General features: G+C 54.5%; 1 protein-coding gene across 4 annotated transcripts in view; it reads left to right on the forward strand.

Moving 5' to 3' along the window:
- Nucleotides 1-22754, forward strand: part of Slc37a1 (solute carrier family 37 member 1) — a 54755-nt gene that overhangs the window by 8615 nt on the left and 23386 nt on the right. Inside the window, exons 1-5 of one of the 4 annotated variants that reach the window (XM_087211469.1) lie at nt 7192-7289; nt 10384-10587; nt 16026-16107; nt 19279-19411; nt 19825-19903. In XM_087211469.1, coding sequence (XP_087067595.1) covers nt 10532-10587; nt 16026-16107; nt 19279-19411; nt 19825-19903 — 350 coding nt within the window. In that variant the 5' untranslated portion in view covers nt 7192-7289; nt 10384-10531. Of the gene's footprint in view, nt 1-7191; nt 7290-7594; nt 7791-10383; nt 10588-16025; nt 16108-19278; nt 19412-19824; nt 19904-22754 lie in introns of those variants that run through there. The other 3 variants (XM_021256333.2, XM_087211454.1, XM_087211480.1) reach the window with 3 other exon arrangements.

Here is a 22754-nt window from a genome sequence, read left to right on the forward strand (position 1 = left end):
GATAACACTCCCTATAGGGAATTTGCACCTGTACAGGAGACATCCCACCTCTTCTTTTTTTCCCATTTCTCGTCATCAAGCCATCTCCTCTCCCTGTGTACAAAAGCTTTGTTTCCATTTTTTCCTTCTATTTTTACATTTTTTCCTATCCCTTCCTTCCTTTCCCCCTTGGCCCTCCCTGTTCCCCTTCCCATTTGAACATTTTCTTCCCATTTCCCAGTGTCTATTATACATTCCAGTCCTTATTTCCACTTTCGGTTTCTCACACCGGGGAAACAATGCTCACCACAAGTGTTTTAAAAACCAAATAATATTTCACTTTTAAGAATATATCCAGCCAGGGATTTAGCTCAGTGGTTCCGCCGCCTGCCTTGCAAGCACAAGGACCTGAGTTCAATCCCCAGTAACAACAACAACAAAAAAGACTATATCCAAATTATTTTGCCTTGCTGTTGAATGAAAGAATGGATGAAAATGTTTGACGCAGGTAGGATGTGTTACTTACGGAAATTGTACTCCACGTCATTTCTTCAAAGGACTCTTTTTTTTCGGGGGGGGGGGGGACCAGGGATTGAACTCGGGACCTTGCGCTTGCAAGGCAGGCCCTGGAACCACTGAGCTAAGTCCCTGGCCCTCCACATCATTTCTAAGACAACGCTTTGAGGGCCTCCTCATGGCAGTCATCCATTCGTGCCTTGCTCTCCTCCCGAGGCTCCGGCTCAGACTGGGCTGAGCCCCTTTCTCTCTCTCCCCAGCCCCGACTCTGATGACACTGAGTGGCCAGGACAAGCCTCTAAACACCATGGGCCAAAGCTGTCAGGAGGGCACATGAGTCATTTCTCTCTCCCTGCACACAGAGCTGAGCCAGGAAGGCTTTAAACTGGGCTGCAGTTTTAGGTTTCCCAGCACAAGCTCTGTGCCATCAGAGGACCGCCGTCCTGTGCCAGGATGAGAAGCCAACGGAAATCTTCTGTGGGCCAGGCTAGGCCTCGGGCACCCACATCCGAGTAATATAGGAGCAGCGGGTGCTGTTTATGACCAGGGCACAGCTTTTGAGTTCAGAGACCCTGAAAGAGCTTTCCCACAGAACAGAAGAAATGTAAAACATATGTACTTATTCAATAAGACAAGATTATTTCATTTAGATTGTGATTCAGCAGTGTATTCCTTTGATGACCTAGTTTCCTTAATATGTGCAAAATGTTGATTCATAAAATTACATATCCAAAAGTGCAAACTTTTTAAATCTAAAAGCTTTAAAATTTGAGTTTTGGGGTTTTTTAAAGTTAAAACTAGAAGTTTTGTAACACTTTAAGGATCTGGGGACTTTCAAGTTATGGGACTTGAAGCTTACCATAGATTTTTTTTTTTTTTTTGTACCGGGGATCGAACTCGAGTCCCTGTGCTTGTGCAGCAGGGGGTGAAACCACTGAGCTAAATCCCCAGCCCAGCTCACTGTAGTTTTGTGTCAACTTGATTGTAAGTCCCTGGGGACGGGGCCCCACCAGCCTCCTCTGCAGACAGGGACTGTGCTGCAGATCAAAGCGCACGGTGACCCTACTTCCGAGGAGAACCGAGCACAAAGCAGTAAGGCATGTCCCCGGCGACACAGGTGGGTGTGCCCATGTTGGCACTGCAGAGGCTCCAAGCTGTGACGATTCTGTCGCCTATCTGGTGGCTGAGCGAAGATGCTGGCGTCAGGCCTGGTTCGGTGTTGACGCGCCTCAGTTTATAGGGTGCTCCAGGGTGTTCTTGGGGTGTCCCTTCCTCTGCCATGGGGAGGGAGCCTACGGAGCAGCCACCGGGCTAGAGAAAGGCAACGGCAGGTACGGCAAAGACTGGCTGCCTGGGGCATCTTCGATCTCCAGTTTTCAAGGCTGATTATTTTCCAGCTAGGTCTTATTTCCAGGGAAACATGGTAGTGAGACCCTGACTCAAAAAACAAAACAAAAAAAGATGATCTTGAGTGATATTAAAGAAAATATATTCAAGTTGTATATATTACTGAGTCGTATAAGTCTTTTTATTTTTATTTATTAATTCTTGTGGTACTGGAGAGTGAACCCAGGACCTTTGCACTGAACTACACTCAGCCCTTTTAATTTTTTTGAGACAGGCTCTCACTGACTTGTGCAGGCTGAGATCGAACTTGTGATCCTTCTGCCTCAGCCTCCCAGAGGGCTGAGGCTGTAGGTGTGTGCCACCACTCCTGGACACCAGCCTGTTTTTGGAAAGGATTTCAGTGACAAGGGTTAAAAACAAATGGTCTCAACCACAGGCATTAAAGCAATAAGTGTGGCAGAGGGGTTGGTGCCCAGACGCGCCAGGCTCAGCCTTCGGTGTGCACAGTGAGTCCTGAGTGTGGGCTGGGGACAGGTGTCACTGGCCACCACCCCCACCCCACCCCCCGGCGAGTAGAGGGCTCAGAGCCTCACCATCCAGGGCCGTCCTTCTCCACACTCAAGACAGCTGGGAAAGGTGGGCAGCCCTGGCCGGACCGGAAGCCCTGGCCAGACCGGAAGTTTGGGGCAGAGGGTCCGGGGCTCTCAGCACTTGTGTGAGATGCAAGCGTCCTCTCCCTAAGCGATCAGATACGGGCCCGGAGGAGCACAGAAGGATTTCAGTGAGTGACCCAGGGCAGGCGAGGGGTCATTTTGTTTCCATGGACTGGGCCCCCAGGACCCGCAGGCCTAGGACACAGAGGAATTTACAGCAGGCAGGTAAAAAGTCAGGCCTGGGCGGAGCTCGCCACTGAGGGGTAGCCACCACTGCCCCCACCGCACTGAAGGGGTGTCCTCCTCGGCTGTGACTGGGGCCGACCCCCACACCCCGCTAAAGTCAGGATCCGGTTACTCCCCAAAGTCACTTGAGAGCTCTTTCGGTGAGCACTTCCCTTACCGGAGAAGCAGAAGAAAAACAAGAAAGACGTTCTGCTAGAAAGCATCGCCAAGGCGCCTTAGAAACAAGGAAATGTGCCCAGCCTATTTTGTACACATAGTTAATAAAATGGGCATTTGCAAAACCCTATCTCTCTCTCTCTCTCTCTCTCTCTCAAGAACATTTTTTTTGTTGTGCCGGTGATTTAGCTCAGTGGTTCTGCCACCTGCCTCAGAAGTGCAAGGTCCTGAGTTCGATTTCCGGTACCAAAAAAAATTTTTTTTGTTTTTAGTTCTTTGACACAGGATCTCAGTGTGTAGTCATCCATGCAGCCCAGGCTGGCCTTCAACTTGCAATTCTCCTGTCTCAGCCTGCAGCGTACTGGGATTACAGGCATGTGCCACCATACCTGGCCCACAGTGTCTAAGAATCCGTCACCAAAAAGCCGTCACCTAGGTTAGGCACAGCCTTCTTTCCTTTTATACGTTAACATTTCTTTTCATTTCAAAATAGTTTTCAGGTCAGATGGTTCTAAAAGGCACATAGAGCCATGAGCATCTGGGGCTGGCTCATCCCTTCAGCTCCCTTCTCACTCTCCAGCCATCTTCTACCCTTTCATTCTCATCTGCTGGACATTCCCTGGATTTTTCTACATAATACGGGTAGACTGCGTTTGTACGTCCAGTTTTAGGCCTCTCTAGTGGACGCCTTGTTTTGATATGAGACCTAGCTCTTTTCTGTCCCCTGCACTATCCCTAACTCAGTGGGGCCAACAGATTCACTGTGCTTAGGGTGAGCCGTGGGCACTGCTCCACCTGGTTAAAGTGGAGGGTGCTGGTGCCGGAGGCTTTCATACTGAATCAGCAAGGGAGGGTCCGGGGTCCTGCGGCTGGGGTGTGGCAGGGGCAGGGACAGTCGCCCCTCTGGGCTACTGAGGGACCAGGCCTGTGCGTGCTAAAGCTGGTGGCCAGAGTTGTCCCCGGGAGGCCGCAGCTCCCTGTCAGCAGGGCCGGCTGTCAGTCAGCTCTACCCGGCCTCTGGGGAGCAGCCTGCTCCCCGCCCCCGCTTACAGGACATCATCTGCCGGCCAAAATGAGCACTGCAGGAGCCCGGGAGAAGCAAAGAAAGACACAGGGGAAGTTTTCATGGCAGGGAACTTCCCAAATCGAGACGTAGAAATGTACATCCAGATGCAAGTCCCACAGAACCCAGAATGGACGAATCTGAAGAAATCTTCCCCAAGACACATTCTAACCAAACTCTCAGAAGTCAAAGACGAAAGAGAAGCTTTTAAAATAGCAAGAGAAGAGCGATTGTGACCTTCAGGGAAGCCACATTGGACTCTCAGCAGAAAGCCTGAGGCCTGGAAGGAGTAGAAGGTTGAGGTGCTGAAGGGAAAGCTTTCAGATCGAGGCTGTTACACTCAGTGAGGATGCCCTACAGAGATGAAGGACAAATAAAGATTTTCTTAGACAAAAACTGGGGCTCCTTCACCCCTAGACTTAGCTTATAAGCAACAATAAGAGGAGCCCTTCAAGTTAAAATAAAAAGATGATAACAACGCGAGAGCATGGAAGGTGTAGGTCTCTGTAAAAGTAAGAATACTATCAAATTCAAAATGCTCTAATACTGTAAAGCTGGTAGGTAAGCAATTTCACCTAGTGCAGAAGCTAAAAGTATTAAAAGATAGTGAGCTGCAACAATCTTTTAATGGATATACAGTGTATAAAAGACGTAATGGGACATTCATTACAAAATGTGGGTGAGGAAATAGTTAAAAGTGTAGAGTTTTTGTATGCTGTAAAAGTTATATTTTTATTAGCTTAAAATACACAGTTATAAGATGTATATCTCTCCTAAAAAGAATTATCACATCAGAACAGTACTAAGTCCTTATATATCAGTAATTACTTTAACTATAAATGAATTAAATTCTCCAGTGGAAAGATGTCAGTGAGCCATAGTGGCACATGCCTGTAATTTCAACATTCTGGGAGGCTGAGACAGGAGGATCTCAAGTTCAAACCCACCCTGGGCAACTCAGTGACTTAGTGAGAATCTGCCTCAAAATAAAAATAAAAATGGGCAGAGGGTATAGATCTGTGAGAAGATCCTCTGTTCAATCATCAGTACCAGAAAAAAACAAAGACATAAGTGGTTGAATAGATTTTTAAAACAGAACAAGACTAAACTATTTGCTGTCTTCAGGAGACTCACAGACTGAAAGTGAAGACACAGAAAAAAAAACACCTCATGCAGTGGCAACCAAAAGAGAACAGGAGTGGCTATACTTATATCAGAAAAAAACATAGTCTTTAAGTCAGAAACTGTCACAAGACTTCACTTGTCTTTTTAAATTCAACTTCCTTATTCATCTTTCTTTGTTCACTGAAACATTTTATGTCAAAAACTCTTATCATGAGAAAATGAAAAGCAGTGAATTCATGAAGAGGCTGTAACAAGTGTAAATATGTATGTGTCCAACATCAATCAGTGCTCCAAAATATGGAAAGCAAATATTAACAGCAGTTTTTAAGGGCGAAGTATACAGCAGCGTATTAATAGCCAGACTTCCTGAGTTCGATCCTCAGTACTGGGAAAAAAAATAATAATAATAGCTGGACTTTCAACAGTGGCTGGGTCACCCAGACTGATAGCACTAGAGTGACCCAAAGGACGTGGACGGGACCTCACGACTCCTGAGGGACACTCCACCTGCAGCAAGGGTATTTATTCTTTTTTCTCCAGACACGATAGACGTCTGTCAGGCCCCAAAGCACGGCCAGACGCATCTGAGAAGACTGGAATCTTATCAGCGTATCTTTTCTGGCCACAGTACATGGAAATAGAAGTCAGTCACAGGCGGAGATGTGGGGCTTAAACACACACTCCTGAACAACCAGTGGGTCGAAGAAGAAATCAGGGGCTGGGGATTTAGTTCAGTGGTTCCACTGCCTGCCTCGAAAACACAAGGTCCCAAGTTCAATCCCCAGTACCAAAAAAAAAAAACAACAAAAAAACACAAAGAAGAAATCAGAAAATACCTGGAGACCCACATACCTGACCGCAGGAAGCAGCCTGGGCGCCACTAGTGTGTAAATGTGCAAGAGCCTCAGGCCGGGAAGGCTGGCACAAGCCTGTCATCCCAGCCCTGGCCCTCCCCAGGGTGCCATGCAAACATAGTCATTTTTATCAGTGGGAAAACGTGAAAAAGCTCGGGAGACTGCCCTGTGTCACAGTGCGTCCTGTCCACCCCTGCCCCTGCCGAGCATGAGAACCTCCTGACCCCAGATGGAGCGAGATCCCTCCCAGCAGCTAAAGGGCCAGGAGATCTCAGAGCAGTGAGGACCCAGTGAGTCGCTGAGTGCAGGAAGGTTACTGAGCCAGCAACGCAGTGTCAGCTGGGTCACCAAAGCCTGGGCTCACCACCGTGGGGGTCAGGAAGGCCAAGGTGGAAACAGCGAAGGACAAAAAGTCCATGGGAACTGGAGAGTGGCCCTGAGACTTTGGGCATGAAGCCTGTCTTTGCCGAAGTGGCTCAGGCCCCCAGTGGCTCCCGAGCTCTTCAGGAGTTGGGTCTCATTGTTTTGTCTGGTTTTGATGGTGCTGGGGATTGAAGCCAGGGCCTTCACACTGAACTAAATCCCCAGTCTTTTAAAAATCTTTTTTTATTTTGAGGTAGGGTCTCCCTAAGTGGGCCTGGCTGGACTTAAACTTGTGCCCCTCCTGCCTCAGCCACCCAGAGTGCTGGGACCGCAGGTGTGTCCTGCCACATCCGCGATGAAGGTTGTTTTCCGGTCGACAAGGTCCTTTCTGCTCTGGAAGGGCCACTTGAAGCAGCTGAAAAGGTGGCTTTCACGAGGGAGCGCTTGCAAGGGAGGGGTCTGTTGCACAATCTTAGGGACAGCGAGCTGAGCAGAGCCCCTGACACTGACAGGGCGGGGAGACGCTGGAGAGGTGCGCCGCCGGAGCCACAGCGGGCTGCTTAGGGCTCGGCCGGATGAATGGGAAGGAGACGGGGAGGCTCAGGGCCGGGGCTTCCGGTGGCTGAGCCGCGCGGCGCTGGGTTCGAGGGCGCTGGGCAAAGCAGGCACCGCCTTCCTTCGGACCGCGCGGGCCCGGGAAGCAGAGGCCTCTCCGGCCCTGCGGAGAGGGAGCCTGGGGCGAGAGCACGCCGCCCGCTGCACCCGCGCCTTTCCAGCCGCCTCGTCCTCTGCCCGGGAAGTTCGTCGCTTCACTCGGCTCCTCCGGGAGTGCCGGGCTGGGCGGGCGCGGGCTCGGTCGAGGAGATAACGGGGCGGGGCGCGGGCGCGTGGCGGGAGAGCGGCGCCCCCGGCCGAGCGCGAAGGGCGGCGGGGCCTGGGCTCCAGGAAGTGGCGAGCAGGAAGCGCCTGCGGCCCGGGCCGGCGCAGGTGAGCCGGGGTCGCGCCCGCCGCACCTGCCGCCTCCCGCCGGGGCAGTGTGGGTGTCGCAGCCCGGGCGTGGAGGGCGGCCCCGGGCGAGGACCTGCACGCCTGGCCCGGGCGCCGCAACCGCGACCCAGGCTTGGGGCGGGTGGGGGGCGGCAGAGGCGCCGCCGGAGGGGCCCTCGCGGGTGTCCGCGCGCCGGGACGGGGGCGGGTCCTCTGACACCGCCAACCGCGCCGGCCGCGGGAGGAGCCGCTCGGAAGCCCTGGGGACCTGGGAGCCCAACACCCGGGCCTTCGGCTCATTCGGCTCATTCGCGAGCAGCTGGTCCCTGGAGCCGGGCCCCTGGCCAACGCGGTGACAGCGACCTCGGGTTATCAGGAAGGGTGGACAGTATCCCTCCTGCCCTCCCTGCCCTCAGCCCAGGCTCTGATTCTGGTGATCTGGCCGTTGGGTCTTTGGATTTGCATTTCGAGCCAAGATCGCTGGAAACTGCCTCCTGCCAGGTTTGAATTTCTAACAGGAATTGCAGAGCCTGCCTCTTCCTGGTGCGGGAGCTCACCGCCTGGAAGGTGCTGTCTGCTTGTCCCCTAATTTACCGAACTTACGAAACTTACGAGTGAGCTTGTGCCTTAGGGTCCCCTCGTTTCTTTATTCCCTGTGAGCCAGATGGAAAACCCAGGGACTGCAGTTCCACCCGCGGACGCGGACTCACACGGTGCTGCTCTGTGCTGACTCCCCGCGTGTGGTTTGTTCGTGTCAGGCAGTGGTGAAATTAGAACTCAGGCCCCTTTTTGTACCCTTCCTCTTTACGGGGGAATAGCACCTTTAAAGGCTTAGAAAGTGCTTACTCTAAAGAGCAAGCTGTATTCTTTCTCTCGATTTAAGAAAAGAAAATGCTTGAAACTTTTTTTCTAACTCATCTCTGTGTCTAAAATGGGGCCCAGTTTTTAAACGTTGCCCTTGAGTGGCTTTTTCAGCGTCTCTGTGGGCCGTTTTGGTCCGAAGAAAGGTGCTCGGCATTGCTCTGCTGTTGCTCTTTTCAGCCAATCCTTGGGGCACAGAGCCCAGCTGGGTGGTCAGAGCGGCCCGGAGTATGGGTTTCCCTCCGATCTTCATCTTACCCAAGCCTCGCCTGGGCTGTCTCGAACACGGGGCTGACCCGACTCTGTCCCCTGTGGAGGTGGCCAGGCCGCAGGAGCTGAAAGAGCAACTGTAAAAAGTCTTCCTGTGCTCGAGCAGCGAGCCTGTGGGCCTTTGCTGGGGACTTCGTGGAGGGGAGAGGTGCGGGGCGCAAACACAACTGGTGTGTGCTGGAGTGCCCGCCCGCGGCATCCGGGCTCCTGGTCTTTCTCCTGGGGGTGAGCACCAGGCTTCTGTCCTTGAGGGTGTCAGTGGGTCGCCCTTCAGGCCTGGGGTGTGGGCAGCCCCTGAGGACTTGGGGTACAGGGGGAGCCGACCAAGCCTGAAAGAAGCCGGGTTGGGGTGAGCTCCCACCCACACGTACTGCCAGGATCTGTGCATCTAACTGTGCCCACAGTTGGTGTGTAGTTTGCAGCGAAAGGAACCGATTGTTTTCATTTAAAATAATCAAAACCTTTTATTCCTGCTGTTTCTGGGCCTTCTGGGTCCATTTTTGAAGGTTTTGTAGCGCTGAAGTGAGGCTTGCGGGTGGTGATTTAGTTGATGGTGGTAGATCAGGTAGTAGACGCTTCCAGAGATTTGAATGTCGAGAGTGTTAGGCAGAGGAGCAACGTGAGGGACCATGCAGGCGTGGTACAAATGAACTTGGTCCTTGGCCCCAGACCTTGTTTCTCCAAGCAAGCCCTGCTAGTCTGCCTCGAGTATGGACTACACCCAGCCCCAGCCTCCGGCTTCCTGGGGATTATCGTTTTGTTTTCATAACAGTGTAGGTGCCACGGGGCCATGTGTCACGTTTTTAGCTGGGGAAGGTGAGGGAACCTGAAGTTGTGAAGCTGGCCTACGTTTCTCCAGCCCTAGGTCAGCCGTGGAATGAATCCCACTTGTTAAGCTCCCCTTTGGACCCTGGGCTGGGAAAGGCTTAGCTCTGGAGCTTCCGGGCCTCCACCTGGGTCTGGGCTGAGGGTGGGGCCTCTGGAGGGAAAAGCCCAACACAGAGCTTGCATTGTCTTGCAAATGTAGTGGGAAGAAGCTGGGTGTGGCGGCACACACCTGTAATCCCAGCACTCTGGGAGGCTGAGCCGGGGGGATTGCAAACTCAAGCCCAGCCCTAGGCAATTTAAGGATTTACAGTGACCTTGACACACACACACACACACACACACACACACACACACACACACACACACACACACACACACACACACACACACACACACACCCTCTCAAAGTAAATTAAAAAGAGGCTGAGGATGTAGCTTAGTGTAGAGACCCTGGGTTGGCCCTGAGGTTGAAGGGAGGACACACAGGTAGGAGTGTGCTTTGTGTCTGTTGCCAGGATCTAACCCCCAGGGCTTCCTGCCTGCTAGGCAAGCTCCCTGCCACTGAGCACCCCTGAGAGCTCTCTGGAGGAGGCCAGAGTGGGTGTGAGTAATGTTCTATTTCAGAAGACACCCTGACTTAGAAATATGAGCCACCAGGGGGGCTTTGGGACTGGACACCCGGGTGGCCCGGCCCTTTTTCAGCTCCTAGGCATCCCTCTGCTCCTTCCTGTACTGCTCAGTCTTCAGCCTAGACTTCACAGCAGGGCCTCCGAGGCCCCCCCCAGGTGTGTCACAGTTGCAAAGCCACTGTTCAGCACAGACTTGAGCTCCCACTTGTCCAGGTCCATGTGCCTCTCTGTCCCTGTGGCTCCAAGTGGCCCAGGCCCAGGGGCCAGGCCTGCTGGGATAGTTGGGCCCTGTGAATGCTGGGTGTCCTGTGGCTGGTTGCTGCTTGTTGGATGAGATGGTGACCCCCATTAGCACATCTTGCAGTACCACGCTCCTTGATCGCTGAGCACAGCAAGGAACAGCGCTTCCCGGGCCCAGCAGCGCCTGTGGCCTGCCCGCTCCCAGTCCTGGCACATCGCAAGGCCAGTGGGACCCGAGCCTCTCACTCCTGCCCTTCTCCCCACAGAGCCAGCACGGCCCTGCTCCGAAGAGGAGGCCGAGCCCCAGCAGGACCCTTCCCTTGGTGTCCCTGGCCTGAGCCAGTGCCGTGCTCTGAAGCCCACCTATGAGGCAGCTCGCTCAGTGACTGCAGGGCCGGGGCAGCAGCAACCTCCATGGCTCCACTCCCTGCCGGCATCCGCTTCATCGTCTCCTTCTCCAGGGATCAGTGGTGAGTCCGGGCACCCGTCCTCTGCGAGGGCTGTGTGGTAAGGGTCACCAGGGTGGCTTTGGTTCTGCAGTTTCACTGTAAAACATAGGTGACCCCCGACCCCCACCGTGACCCAGGCTATGGCCAAGGCGCCCTGGTCGTGGGTGTGGGCATCGGCAGGCAGCATTCAGACTTCTTTGCTGTCCTCGATGGTTTCTGTAATAATCGTGGTCCCTACAGAAAAATGACCACTGACTGCTAGAAGGATTATGAAACAGCTGGGTGGAATCAGCCAGTGACCCTGCGCACACCCTGAGTGGCCTGGCTGAGGCCACACTCTCACGGTTCAGTGCAGACCAGAACACTGCTTTCTGGCCTGAAGTCTGGGCAATCCTCCTCCTGCCTCAGCCTCCTGAGTGCTGGGAGTACAGGCGTGCACCATGACGTTCTCTCCTTGTCTGCTCTGAAACGCCTCACAGGTAGATCCAGCCACTGCACCCCCTCAGAGACAGAGGGCAGGGCAGAGTCTGCCGCTCTCTGTGGGGAAGGAGAAACTTCTACCCTTTTATGTTGAGTGCTGGGGCCTTGTGAATTAAACTGATGAAAGACAGATGCACAGATGACGGGCTCATCACGTGTGGGCATATGTGTATGTGAGGATGTACCAGGGCTGACCAGAAACACAGTAGAGTTTAAAAGTTTGTTACAGCTGGCCATGTGTCCTGCTCACAGTTCTCCTTCTCCCTTCCAAATTCCATCCCATGGTCCTTGCCGCTTTCTGCAGCAGCTCTGGAGTCCTCTTTCCTGAGTGTCTTCATGAGGTGTGATCAAAAATACAGTGACCTGGGCCGGGGATTTAGCTCAGTGGTTCTACCACCTGCCTCGAAAGCCCAAGGTCCTGAGTTCAATTCCCAATACCCGAAAAAAAAATACAGTGACCACTCCTGCTGAGCACCATCCAGCAGAAAGGCAGCTAATAGAAACATGATGCTGTGTCCTCATCTACTTTATTCACAGGATCTGGCACCGTGTGACTTCCGGCTCTTCCCCAAAGTCAAAATGACCATGACAGGGAAATGTTTTGAATCCATTCAGGACATCTAGGCAGCCAGAACAGCGCAGCTAAAGACTCCCAGGAAAGAGGGCTCCAGAGCCGCTGCAGGAAGTGGCCAGGACGGTGGGAGGAGTATGTTCAGAGTGAGGGGGAGGGTTCTGAGGGAGATTGATGGCAGTGTGTCTTTTACTGTAATAATTTTTTAAAAATGTAAACAATCACCAAGTTGTTTGATCACACCTGGTAAGTATGTACACACACATGTTGTTTTCTAAGCCTGTTGGGAGTGAGGAAGACAGACACACCCTTTTGTTTCTGAGTGTTTCTCTGTATTTCCTGTGAATGAGACATTCTCTGCAGCACTTGCCTAGCCTGTGTGAGGCCTTAGCTTCCATCCTCAGCACCAAAAACAAACAAACGAAGAAAGTATAACCATGGCATAAATATCATAATCAGGAAATTGAACAGCTATAATGGGCTGTTATCTAATCCAAAGGCCATATCTGTCAAATATCCAATAACAACTTCGATAGTGACTTTCCCCATGTCGGGATCCCATCCAGGTCTGTCCTGTGGGTTTCATCTTCTTTAACCTGGAACCACTCCTTGGCCTTTTCTGTCTCTTGTTTTGTTGTCTTGAGACAGGGTCTGGCTGTGTAGTTCAGGCTGGCCTTGAACTCACTATGTAGCCCAGGCTGGCTTCGAACTCAAATTTGGGGCATCCTTCCGCTTCAGCCTCTCTCACCTAGCTCTTGTGACCTTGACATTTTTTAACGGTTCTAGCCATTAATTTCATAGGGTGTCCCTCAGTTGGGATATGTCTGGTGTTTCCTTTGGATTGGATTCAGACTGCATTTTTGTCAGGAATCCCAGCAGAGAGGCAGCTTTCTCACTGATGGAGAGTAGCAGCAAATGCGGGAGTTGGGAGGTGCCGGTGTGGGTCTGGTGGTGTGGACCAGCACTGCAGGCCTCAGGGCGAGCCTGTGGAAGTAGGTAGAGAAGCAGATGCATACGGGGTAGGAGTACAGCCTGCTGAGAGGTCCTGGAGCAGCCGCCCCAGCCCGTGGAGCACATCCGGCCTCCCAGGTATGGGCTGGCAAGGGCCTGGGTCCTTGGAGATGCAGCCTTTGGCATCGCTGGCGGGGAAACACAAGTGAACCTGGAACATCTTGTGATGCCAGAACACAAGCAAGTGCTTCAAAACAAAGGGACTCTTGCTGGCCAAGTCTGGAACAGTGTGAGAGTTGATATCAGGCATCGATGCTGGGCCATGAAACAGGAAAAGGATCCAGTTTGTCCTCCCTGATCAGTACCTGTGTGGAAAGGCTTGGGGGGGGGGGTCCCTCCCGAAGGGGCGCTGTGGGGGAATCAGCCAGCCCCGAGGGCGGTGCCAGCCCACATAGCGAACGTAGCAGGTGTGCTCCTCGGAGACAGGGAGGGACAGCATTCCTCGTGACCTCAGACAGGCCCCACGCATCCCCTCCTCGGTTCCTCAGGCAGAAAGCTCAGTCCCACTGGGCAGATGACACCCGGCCGGTGTCTGGCAAGAAGTCTCACTGCATCTCTGTCTGGTTTCACAGATGCTAACTCCAGGCCAGCCCTGGTGTTTCCAGCCAGACCGGGTGCCTGGGATGAGACCACTGGCTCTGCCGAGCAGGCCGCTGCTGCTTGCCTGGGGCCTGAGTGGTCAGGGACACCTTGGCAGGGCGGGGGGGGGGGGTGCCAGGCTGGCTTCTCACTGTTGGGCACAATGCTTTGGGGGAGCTTGGGGTGAAATGCCTCAGCGGGCAACACTGCCAGGTGCGGAGCCCCGCTGGGTCAAAGGTGAGACCACTTGCTCTTCCTTGGACCTGCTTCCTACTCGGGAGTCTGAGTGTAACGTGAAACAAAATGGCAGCCCCCCCCCCCATTTCCTGCAGACCCTGCATCTTAACAACAGACAGTACTCCCTACAAGCTGGAGCCCAGAAGTCCAGGCTCAGTGTCCTCAGGGCCACACCCCTGCGGAGGCTCCTGGAGGGTCCTGCATCCCCCAGCCCCTGTGGCCACCATTCCCGGTGCAGCTGTCCCGCTGGCCCCGCCGCCGTCCCACCCGGCTGCCTCTCCATGGCTGTGCCCTCTCCTGCTCCCCTGAGGACACCATTGTTGGATTCAGGGCCCAGCCGAGTCCAGTGGCCTCACTTTAGCCAGTGACTCTTCACAGACCCGCTTCCCGAGTCAGGTTGAACTCTGGATTGCAGGCACACAGGAAACTCCGGAGGACCCTATTCAGCCCCATGCAGGATCGATAAAAAGAAGCAAGTAGCATCTGAAACTCTTGCTTCAGAAACAATAAAGGCAAGGAAGATAGGATTGCAGAGTGGCAAAGGCCCTCGGGAGGGTGGTTTCACTTGCTTCCCTGGGATAATCCCAGGGGAGGAAATCCGGAAGGAGGAAGCCGCTTGCTCAGGCACCCCCTGGTTGGGATGGCTGGTGGGCAGGGGAGCAGCTGCCAGCTCAGGCAGGGACCACACCTCCGGCCCCTGGCCCCTCCCGCCCCCACAAACCTCGTGAGAAAGAGGAGGTGAACTGGGAGGAAGGACGGATTTGGAAATGGAGAAAGTGGAGCCTAGGGATAGCAGCTAGGTGAAGACAGGTTCCACCCCAGCACCTGGAACGGCAGGGGTCCGGGTGCTCACCCTGCCTCTGGGCAGCTCTAGAGCACCCTGCGGCTGGCTGGCTCCTCCCTTCCCAAGGGCCCCTTCGCCCAGGGCCTGTCTGCATGGAGAGGGAAATGCAGGAGTTTGCAGGCAGTGCCCACCCTGTGTGTGCTCCAGGTGGTGGGCATCCCCTGAGGGGTCTCCCTCTGCCAGAGGACCAGGGCCCAGAGGGATGCCGGGCCCCACGGGAACAGGCCTTCTCCCCAGAACCCTGATGACCCTGGGTGCAGGGGATGTTGCACACTCAGCCCAAGGCCCCTGAGCACAGCCGCCAAGAGTGGGGTCCGATGCCCCCATGGACGGCACCCCCGGGCGGTGGGGCAGGCCCCCTCAGGTCTGCCAGGCGGTCGGTGCACGGCTTGGAGAGGGAGAGCCTGAGAGATGGGGAGCAGGGCCTGCTGCGAGTTTAGCGAGCGCCTGGTGAACTCCGAACACAGGGCCTGGGCCTTTGGTGTTCCCCAGTCCCCGAGCTCCAGTTTTCCCTCCAGGAAGGACGATCTTTATTACTTTAAATCTGGAGATGGGTGTTTGACCGCCAAGTGTGCTGGTGGCCAGGGAGGTGGCGCCCCAGGACTCTCGGACCGTCTGTGTGTTAGTCATAGACAGCGTCCCTCGATCAAGTGCCACAGCTGAAATGGAAGTGACCGGCATCCCTGTGGGCCTGGGAAGTCGCCCCAGCGTGCAGATCTCTGCTCTGACCTGGCTGGAGGCAGGGTGCTTCTCCTCACGGGGTCAGTGGCATGGCCACCTGCCCACCTTCGTCCGTGCTTCCGCCCAGGTATGCAGAGACAGCCAGGTGTAAACAGGGCCCAAAACGCTGGGCTAATGTCCTGTCAACTGGTCATCCTCCCTTGTCTGCCATGTGAACAGCTGTCTGCAGCTTCGGAGTCCCAAACTTCTCTTTGGTTGTAGTTTTTAATAAACAGCTATCGTATCTGGTCTCTGCCCGGTTCCTGGCACACACCTTCCGAAACCCCTGGAGTCCCCCAGCCTTGCATCCTTTGCATGCTCATGAGATGACGGAGCTGGGGCTCCTGGATCCCTTAGGATGGGGTGGGTTCCGGGGAACACCCGCAATTAGAAGGTTGGACCTTCCTGTCCCAGCCCCAAACCCAGCCAAACAGGCTGGGAGGCTTCTGGGGGTGGGGGGCTGGGCAGGCACTTGGAGGCACCTGGGGTGCGGCGGGTGCAGTGGCCAGCGCCTGTTCCATGTGCATTGTAACTAGTGGGTCCACTTCATTAAGTTTCCCTGGGCCCTGTGAGCCGCTCCCGCAGATCAGCTGAGCTCAGGGAAGACTGGGGGAGCCCCAGTTGTAGCCAGTCGATCAGAAGCATAAGTCACAACCACAGCCTGGGTCCTGCTTTTGGGCCCTGAAGTGGGGGCCATCCTGGGGCTGAGCCCTCAGCCTGTGGGATCCGCCGCTGCCTTCAGGGTTGAGCTGAATTATAGGACACCCCACCGCCATCCCTGGAGAATCGCCCAGTGTGGGGGGAGCGCGCGCATCTGCGGTAGAAGGCTTGTGTGCTGAGCGTGGGTATAGGAAAAAGTTGGTTTCTCCTCTTTGAGTTTCAACTTGGAGGCCCGGAAGGGTCGAATTTGTTCCTGTCCTGACATTGCACGATTCCATTAGAAGGAGTTTGTGAGCTGGTGTGAGGCCGTTGAAGCGTGGCCGCCCTGACACCAGCCGGTGCTCGTTTGTGTTTCAGGTACAGAGCCTTCATCTTCGCGCTGACCTATTTGCTGTATGCCAGCTTTCACTTATCTCGGAAGCCCATCAGCATAGTTAAGGTGAGAAATCAAACACACTCACTGTTCATCCTGCCCGTAACCCTGAGGAGAGAGTTTCCCTGAGACGCTGTAGGGAAGGCGGGTGGAAAGGTAAATGCAGAAAAAACGTTGTTAGGAATGAGCTGCTTTGCTGCTTCGGTTTCTCTTCAGACATGAGGAGTGTTAGAATTATAAAAGGTGTTATGATTTCAGAGGTTAACAGTTCCAGAATTCTCAAGCTTGCTAAAGTACTCATGATGTCTGGCGTGAATTTTCCCTCCAAGGATCCCCAGTCTTACGTGGGTCCCCACACCGCTCCGACTCTGACCTGAGCCTGCTGTGGGGGTGGCGCTCTGTGACCTGCAGAGCTTCAAGATGAGGGCCAGGAAGCTGCCGGACAGGTGTTTGGCCAGACGTGGACAGAGGAAGGCTGCCAGGGACAGTCCTCTAGCAGCCCGTCACAGCCAGGAAAGTCCTCTTAGCCTGTGGGCTTGGACAGCCTTTGACTCTACCATAGAAGGAACAAGGAAATCGTCCTGGCCCTGCTCGGCCCATTTACTGCTTGATTGCCCCCGGCTTACTTTCCAGCGGTTGGCGGGGAGCAGTTAGAATGGTGCCCTTGGTGGCGGAGCTTACTCCACACCAGGCTGTGGCTGACCATGGACAGCTGCCCTGCGGGCTCCCGGCCCCTCAGTCTACATCCTGCTCCCAGCAGCTGCAGTGGGTACAGAACCTGCACTGCTCAAAGATTCTGCAGTTCCTCCTTGACTCGCACTGCTGTGGGAATGTCTGCAGGCCTTTAAGAGTGTGGTTTTCAAGAGAGATTGGGTAGGAAAAGAGGTGGCAGCCCGGCCCGGGGACTCTGCCATCGGCACCGTAACCAGCCCTGGAAATGAAAGGCACTGGTTGCTCCCCGGATGACAGAGTATAAAAACAGAAGTGGCCTTCACAGAGGCCATAGTGGGTGCCTTGTGGGCCTGGAAAGGTGGGGTATTGGGTTGCGGGGCAGGGCTTGCCTGGATCCCTGTGAGACCCAGTCATCACTGCACAGCCGCCTGCCTGATGCCTGGGGCCCCCGGGTCAGATGTGGCGTGGAGGACGGGGCTGGCCCTGGAGGTCTCTGGGCCTTGATTCCATCTGATGACTCCCTTCGTAGTGACAGTACTGCTGCCCAGGGTCTGTATCTAATATACTCCCAAGGCAGCCCCAGGAGTGGGCTTGGGACTGGCAGGCTCAAGAGGCACCCTACAGGCCGGGCTCGCCCGGGTGGATTCTCCACGGTTCTTGCCCTTGCCCACTCTGCCCCAGGTCTCCAGGAGGTCCAGTCCCCTGACCGCCAGGTTTTCTCTGACACCCAGAGTTTCTGACCTGGCACTGGGTGTGGATTAGCTGTATGCTGAATCCTGTGGTCTTCCTTGCTTTATAAGACAGCTAAAAATAGCACACTGCATATGATAACTTAGACTTTATAATGCCTTATAATGCTTTCCCAAACTTTTGCTCATGCTACAAATGATAGAAATGGAACTGGAATCTAATGATTCATTTGGTCCAATGAGCAGTTTGGATGTTTATCTACAGGTTAGATTTTCTGGACTACTGTAAAATACAAAATACCTACTTAAAATCAATCACCAGGGGTTGAGAATCCTAAAATGATTCATGTTCTGTAATTCATTTATAGAATAACCCAGCCTATCAGATTTAATCACTGCTGGTTAATTTTATTTTTCTCTTATTTAAAGCAGTGACAACATAAACAGGATCAGCAGGAGGATGGTGTTGGGTGTGTGACCCTTTCCCATCTTCGCTGCCCGTGCAAAACCTCACCAGGGATTCTTTTTTGTTTGTTTGGTTTTGGTTTTGGGGGGTTTTTTGGTACCGGGGATTGAACTCAGTACCTTGCACTTGTGAGGCTGTTGTTTGTTTTTGAGACAGGGTCTTGCTCTGTAGTTTAGGCTGACCTTGAACTCACTATGCAGCCCAGGCTGGCCTTGAACTTGCTGCAACCCTTCTGCCTCAGCCTCCCAAGTGCTGGGATTACAGGCCTGCACCACCATGTCTGCCCGCCACTGATTCTTTTTAATTGAATAAAATATGGAAGTTTATGTGAAAGAGTGTACAGGAATTAATCACCAAGACAAATATGGAAAAGGATATTTTATGAAATGAAAAAGATTAATACATTCTTAAATACCATAATCAAAGTATAATAATCCATGGGAATAGACGAAATGGTCAGTAAAATGGAACAGAAAATACAAAGTGTTTGACAGATCACAGGAAGTATGGTTTATGTATGTATTTATTTTTGGTGCTGGGGATTGAACCCAGAGCCGTGCATATGCTAAGCACATGCTCCACCTCTGAGCTACAGCAAAAATTGGATGTTCATCTATAAGACAGAAAGCTTAATTCCCTATCTTGTAAAAATCAGTGGATGGATTAAGATTTAAATTTTTTTTTTTTTTGGTACTAGGGATTGAACTCGGGTCCTTGCACTTGTGCAGCGGGTGGCGAAACCACTGAGCTAAATCCCCAGCCCTAGATTTAAATGTATTTTGAGACAGGGTCTCACAGAATTGCCCTGGCTGGCCTCAAACTTGCGGTCTTCCTGCCTCAGCCTCCCAGAGTGTTGGGATTAGACTTATTCATAGTAAAAAGCACACAAGTCTTAAGCACCTGGCCTGACAAACCCTGGCCTGGGCATCTGGGCACCCATCACCAAGGCGAAGGTGTGGGTCCCTTCCAGCTCCCAGAAGGGCCCCCCTCCCCAGGAAACCAGGGGTCTCACCCCTGGCACCGTGGATTCGCTCGTCTGCCTCGGAACTGTGTACGGATGGAGCTGTGCCGTTTCTGTCCTTCATGTCCGGCTTCCTTTACTACATGTTAAGTTTCCTGGGCCCTCCTCCCCGCCATGTGCCCTGGGCCTACCACTGCTTTCCACTGTCACACAGCACTCCCTTGACAGAGTGGACCTGGTCCGGCGTAGGCAGGTGACCCAGGGACAGGCTCTCGGCTGGGAGCTGTGACAGCACGCTTGTACCAAGCGTCCTTCGCTGGCCACGGGAGGCTCTTGTCAGCTGTGTGTCCCCAGGACTGGCATGCGGGGCCCGATGTCACCTTCGAGGGGCCGCTGCCTGCCCCAGGCTGGCCTCTGACACTCTTCTGCCCTGTCCCCGTGCGCCCCAGGGTGAGCTCCACAAGCACTGCACCTCAGGGGATGGGGCCGGGCCCAGACCCAGCCACCAGAGTGACAGCGCCGGGCTCGCTGCCCCTCACCAGCTCCGGGACAACGGGAGCGCCTGCGGCTGGGCCCCGTTCGGTGAGTTGGCCATGGCCCCTTGGTCCAGGCGCCCTCGAGGCACAGAAGGCTCTGGGCCTTCTGACTCCGTCCCACACGTGAAGTCAGCTCTGTCCTGCCCCAAGTCTGCAGTGCTGTGCCCGGGGTCCCTGCCTGGCCCTGAGTCGGCTGCTCTGGTACTTGGGGGGCCTGCGGAAGACCGCCTGCATTGCGCATTTCTCAGACTTGGGAGTGAAGTAGGGGCTGCAAGGCAGAGCTCTGGACCAAGCCAGGGAAATGCTCAGACACACCCGCCCACCCGCCCGCCCTGAACACTGGGAATTGCTTGAAATCAACTGTCGACTCTCTTCCCTTTTGCAAAACATGTATTGCGTAGCCCTGCTGCAGAACGAAACAATACTGAGCTTTTCCTGTCCATTTTCAAACCCATGTAGATAAGGACAACTATCAGCAGCTGCTCGGGGCGCTGGACTACGCCTTCCTGTGTGCCTATGCCGTGGGGATGTACCTGAGGTAGGTGGCTGGGCCGGGCGGAAACTGTGTTTCTCTCCTCAGCTGGGCCGAGGTGCAGGGTGGCGAGCTGCACCATGTCCACAGGCAGGGCTCGGAGGGGGTTCAGGGTCCCCAGCGTGCTGATGGGACACAGACCCAAACACCTACCTCCTGCCATCTGACGGCAGGGACAGTGGACCAGTGTGTCGGATTCATCCCCAGCTGCCTGTGTGGCCCCGACAGCTCCAAGTCCAGTGCTGGTGGCCCTGTGCCACTCCAGGCAGACAGCTCGGTTTACACCCCGCTCTGCTGCTTGCCAGGCTTGGCAAGTGACCATGGGCAAGTGACCTCTCTGGGCCCACGTTTCCCTCGTTCCCCTTTGTGAAGTGGGGGCTGTGTGACTGTCATGGCAAGGACGAAGTGAGTTCATCCCCACAGGAGCCTGGCTGGCCCGTTCACAGCGCTGGCTGGCTGCGCTGGCACGTGGGGTCAGAGGACACGTTGGCTGGTGAGGCACTGGGGCTGTCAGTGCAGCGTGGGTGTAAGGAAGCTCCCAGGGGCAGGGGGTTTAGTCCAGAGGCTTCTGTCAGTGACAGAGATCTTCAGAGTGCTGAGGTGCCATGGGACCCTGTAAATGCTCCAGGCCCTCCCGGGATGTAGGACGACAACCTGGCCCTCCCAGCTCAGTGGCTGCTGGAGCTCGTGGCCCCTTTGTTTTTCAGGGTGCCCTGGCATAAGCCCATCTTGCGGCAGCACGTTGTGGCCTTTTCTGGGCCGGGTTTGAGTCGGCCTGCAAGCCCTGCACCCTGAGGTGGCATTTTTCTATGCCAGAGACCTCAGTCTTTCTGCATAGATAATCAGTGTACAAAGGCCCGAAGTGGGAATGTGCTTTTCTCAGTTTAAATCTGAACCTCAGCTGGGGGAGTTTGTCCTCTAGGGGACCTTAGGAATGCAGGGGACAGCTGGGGCAGGGGGTGCCGCTGGCATCTGGTGGGCAGCGACTAGGGTTGCTGCTAACTGTGCTGTGCCACCCAGGGGCGTCTCTCTCCAAAGAAGTGTCCAGGCCAAGATGTCGGTAGCGCATTTAGAAACCCGGGCCAGGGTAAATGCAGTGGCTTCGTTGTTGTCAGTGTGCATTAGCAAAGGCAATTGTGCAGGAGGTCATCGGTGAAGTCCCAGGTGTGAAGCCTGCAGTGCACAGACCACACCTGCCCAGCTGAGGCCTCTGGGTGACCCCTGGTGTGGCGGCTGCAGAGCTCACTTGGGTGGCTGCTGCGGGAGGGGAGGGCTCCACACAGTGCTGATTCCTCGTGTCTCGTGAAGTCCTGGGCCGTGGGCACAGCCTGCGTCATGCTGGCTGGGCCCGGCAGGTGTGGCTCTGATTGGGTCCCTGCATTAGTCTGAGGTAATGTGGCATGGTGTCCATTCCGTTAGACTTGTACTTTGTTTCTTGTGTCTTACTTTTTTTTTTGAGACAGGGTCTCTCTGTGTAGCCCAGGCTGGCCTGCAACCCATGGGAATCCTCGTGCCTCAGCCTACTGAGTGCTGAGGTTACCGCACCCAGCCAGATCTGTGCTTTGAAACCTTCAGGTAGAGGTCAGACAGGGTCCCAGGCCTGGGTGGCAAGATGAGAGCCCCTTCCTAAGCCCGGCCCAGGACACCAGCTCTCAGGCACCCACCTGACCTGCCCTGTGGGCTATGGCTTGGGCAGGTGAGCCAACCCCTCTGAGCCTTGTTCCTAACCTCAGAAGCCAGCAGCTGGAGCAGAGAACTCAGCTCTAGAGGCCCTGGAGTCTGGGTGGCTGGGTTCTGCTCTGCTGAACATTTGGCCTGAATGTGCTTTTTAATTTTCAGTCGCTTCCTTCTGTGCTTGGTCTGTGGTAGACATTCTGACTTGGCAAACTGAGAAGGAAAAGCTGCCCCATGCGTTGGTTCTTGTGATAAAAGATAGCAACATTAGCCAGACGTGGTGGCGCACACCCCTGGCACTCGGGAGGCTGAGGCAGGAAGAACGGCTCAAGTTCAAGGCCAACCTGGGCCACATAGAGAGCTCAAGGCCAGCCTGAACTGCATAGGGAGACCCTGTCTCAAAAAACAAAACAAAACTGACAAAAAAAAAGTCAGCAACACTGGGGCCAACTCAACCCAGCGTGCTGCCAGCAGCAGGGTACAGTGCCTGCCCTGTGCTCCTACCCCAGACTCCGAGAAATGGCACGCATGAGTTCAATGTCATCTGTGTTTTCCTGCCGCGTTTTCTTCACTCACATCACACTGTGGCCGTTGGTGACCTTCCCCACAGGGCAGAACTGAGTGTCTTGTGTGGTCATTCGTGCGGGTGATGGTGGCCATGGCCCCTTCAGAATCTGGCCTGTAATGAAACCGGGTCCTAGTCACAGTGGCTGCCACCATCCTGGCTGCCGGATAGCACCCTCCCCGAGACGGGCTGAAGCCTGTCTGCAGCCCAGCCAGCTCTGGAAGGTGAGAACCAGGCTCTCAGTGTGTAATGGGGCAGCCAAGACTGCACCCCAGGTCTTCTGACCTCACCTGAGGGCACGCGGACCGAAGTGGCCGGGTGAGGTGTAGGCAGAGCAGGGGTCATTTCCCGCTGGCCACCAGCCTGGCACATCCATGCAGGTGCCTTAGGTTCGGCTCAGGGCCCGGTGACCCCTTTTGTGACTTGCGTCTGCAGTGTGTCTGTTGAAATATAAACTATGTACATTGGCTGGGTAGAGTTTAAAATGAACAGGACCAGCTTTGTTTTCTTCAACCGGCAGCAGTCACATTCAGGTCACAGTGCGAGTGTTTTATTACATGGCAGTTAATGACTTTGTCTGGAAACAGGAAGCCTTCGGGTATTGCTGTGCCATTCCGG

This window comes from Heterocephalus glaber, unplaced genomic scaffold (assembly GCF_053883595.1).
Source record: "Heterocephalus glaber isolate CG9 unplaced genomic scaffold, H.glaber_assembly_v1.0 deba00000122, whole genome shotgun sequence".
Lineage (NCBI taxonomy): Eukaryota > Metazoa > Chordata > Mammalia > Rodentia > Bathyergidae > Heterocephalus > Heterocephalus glaber.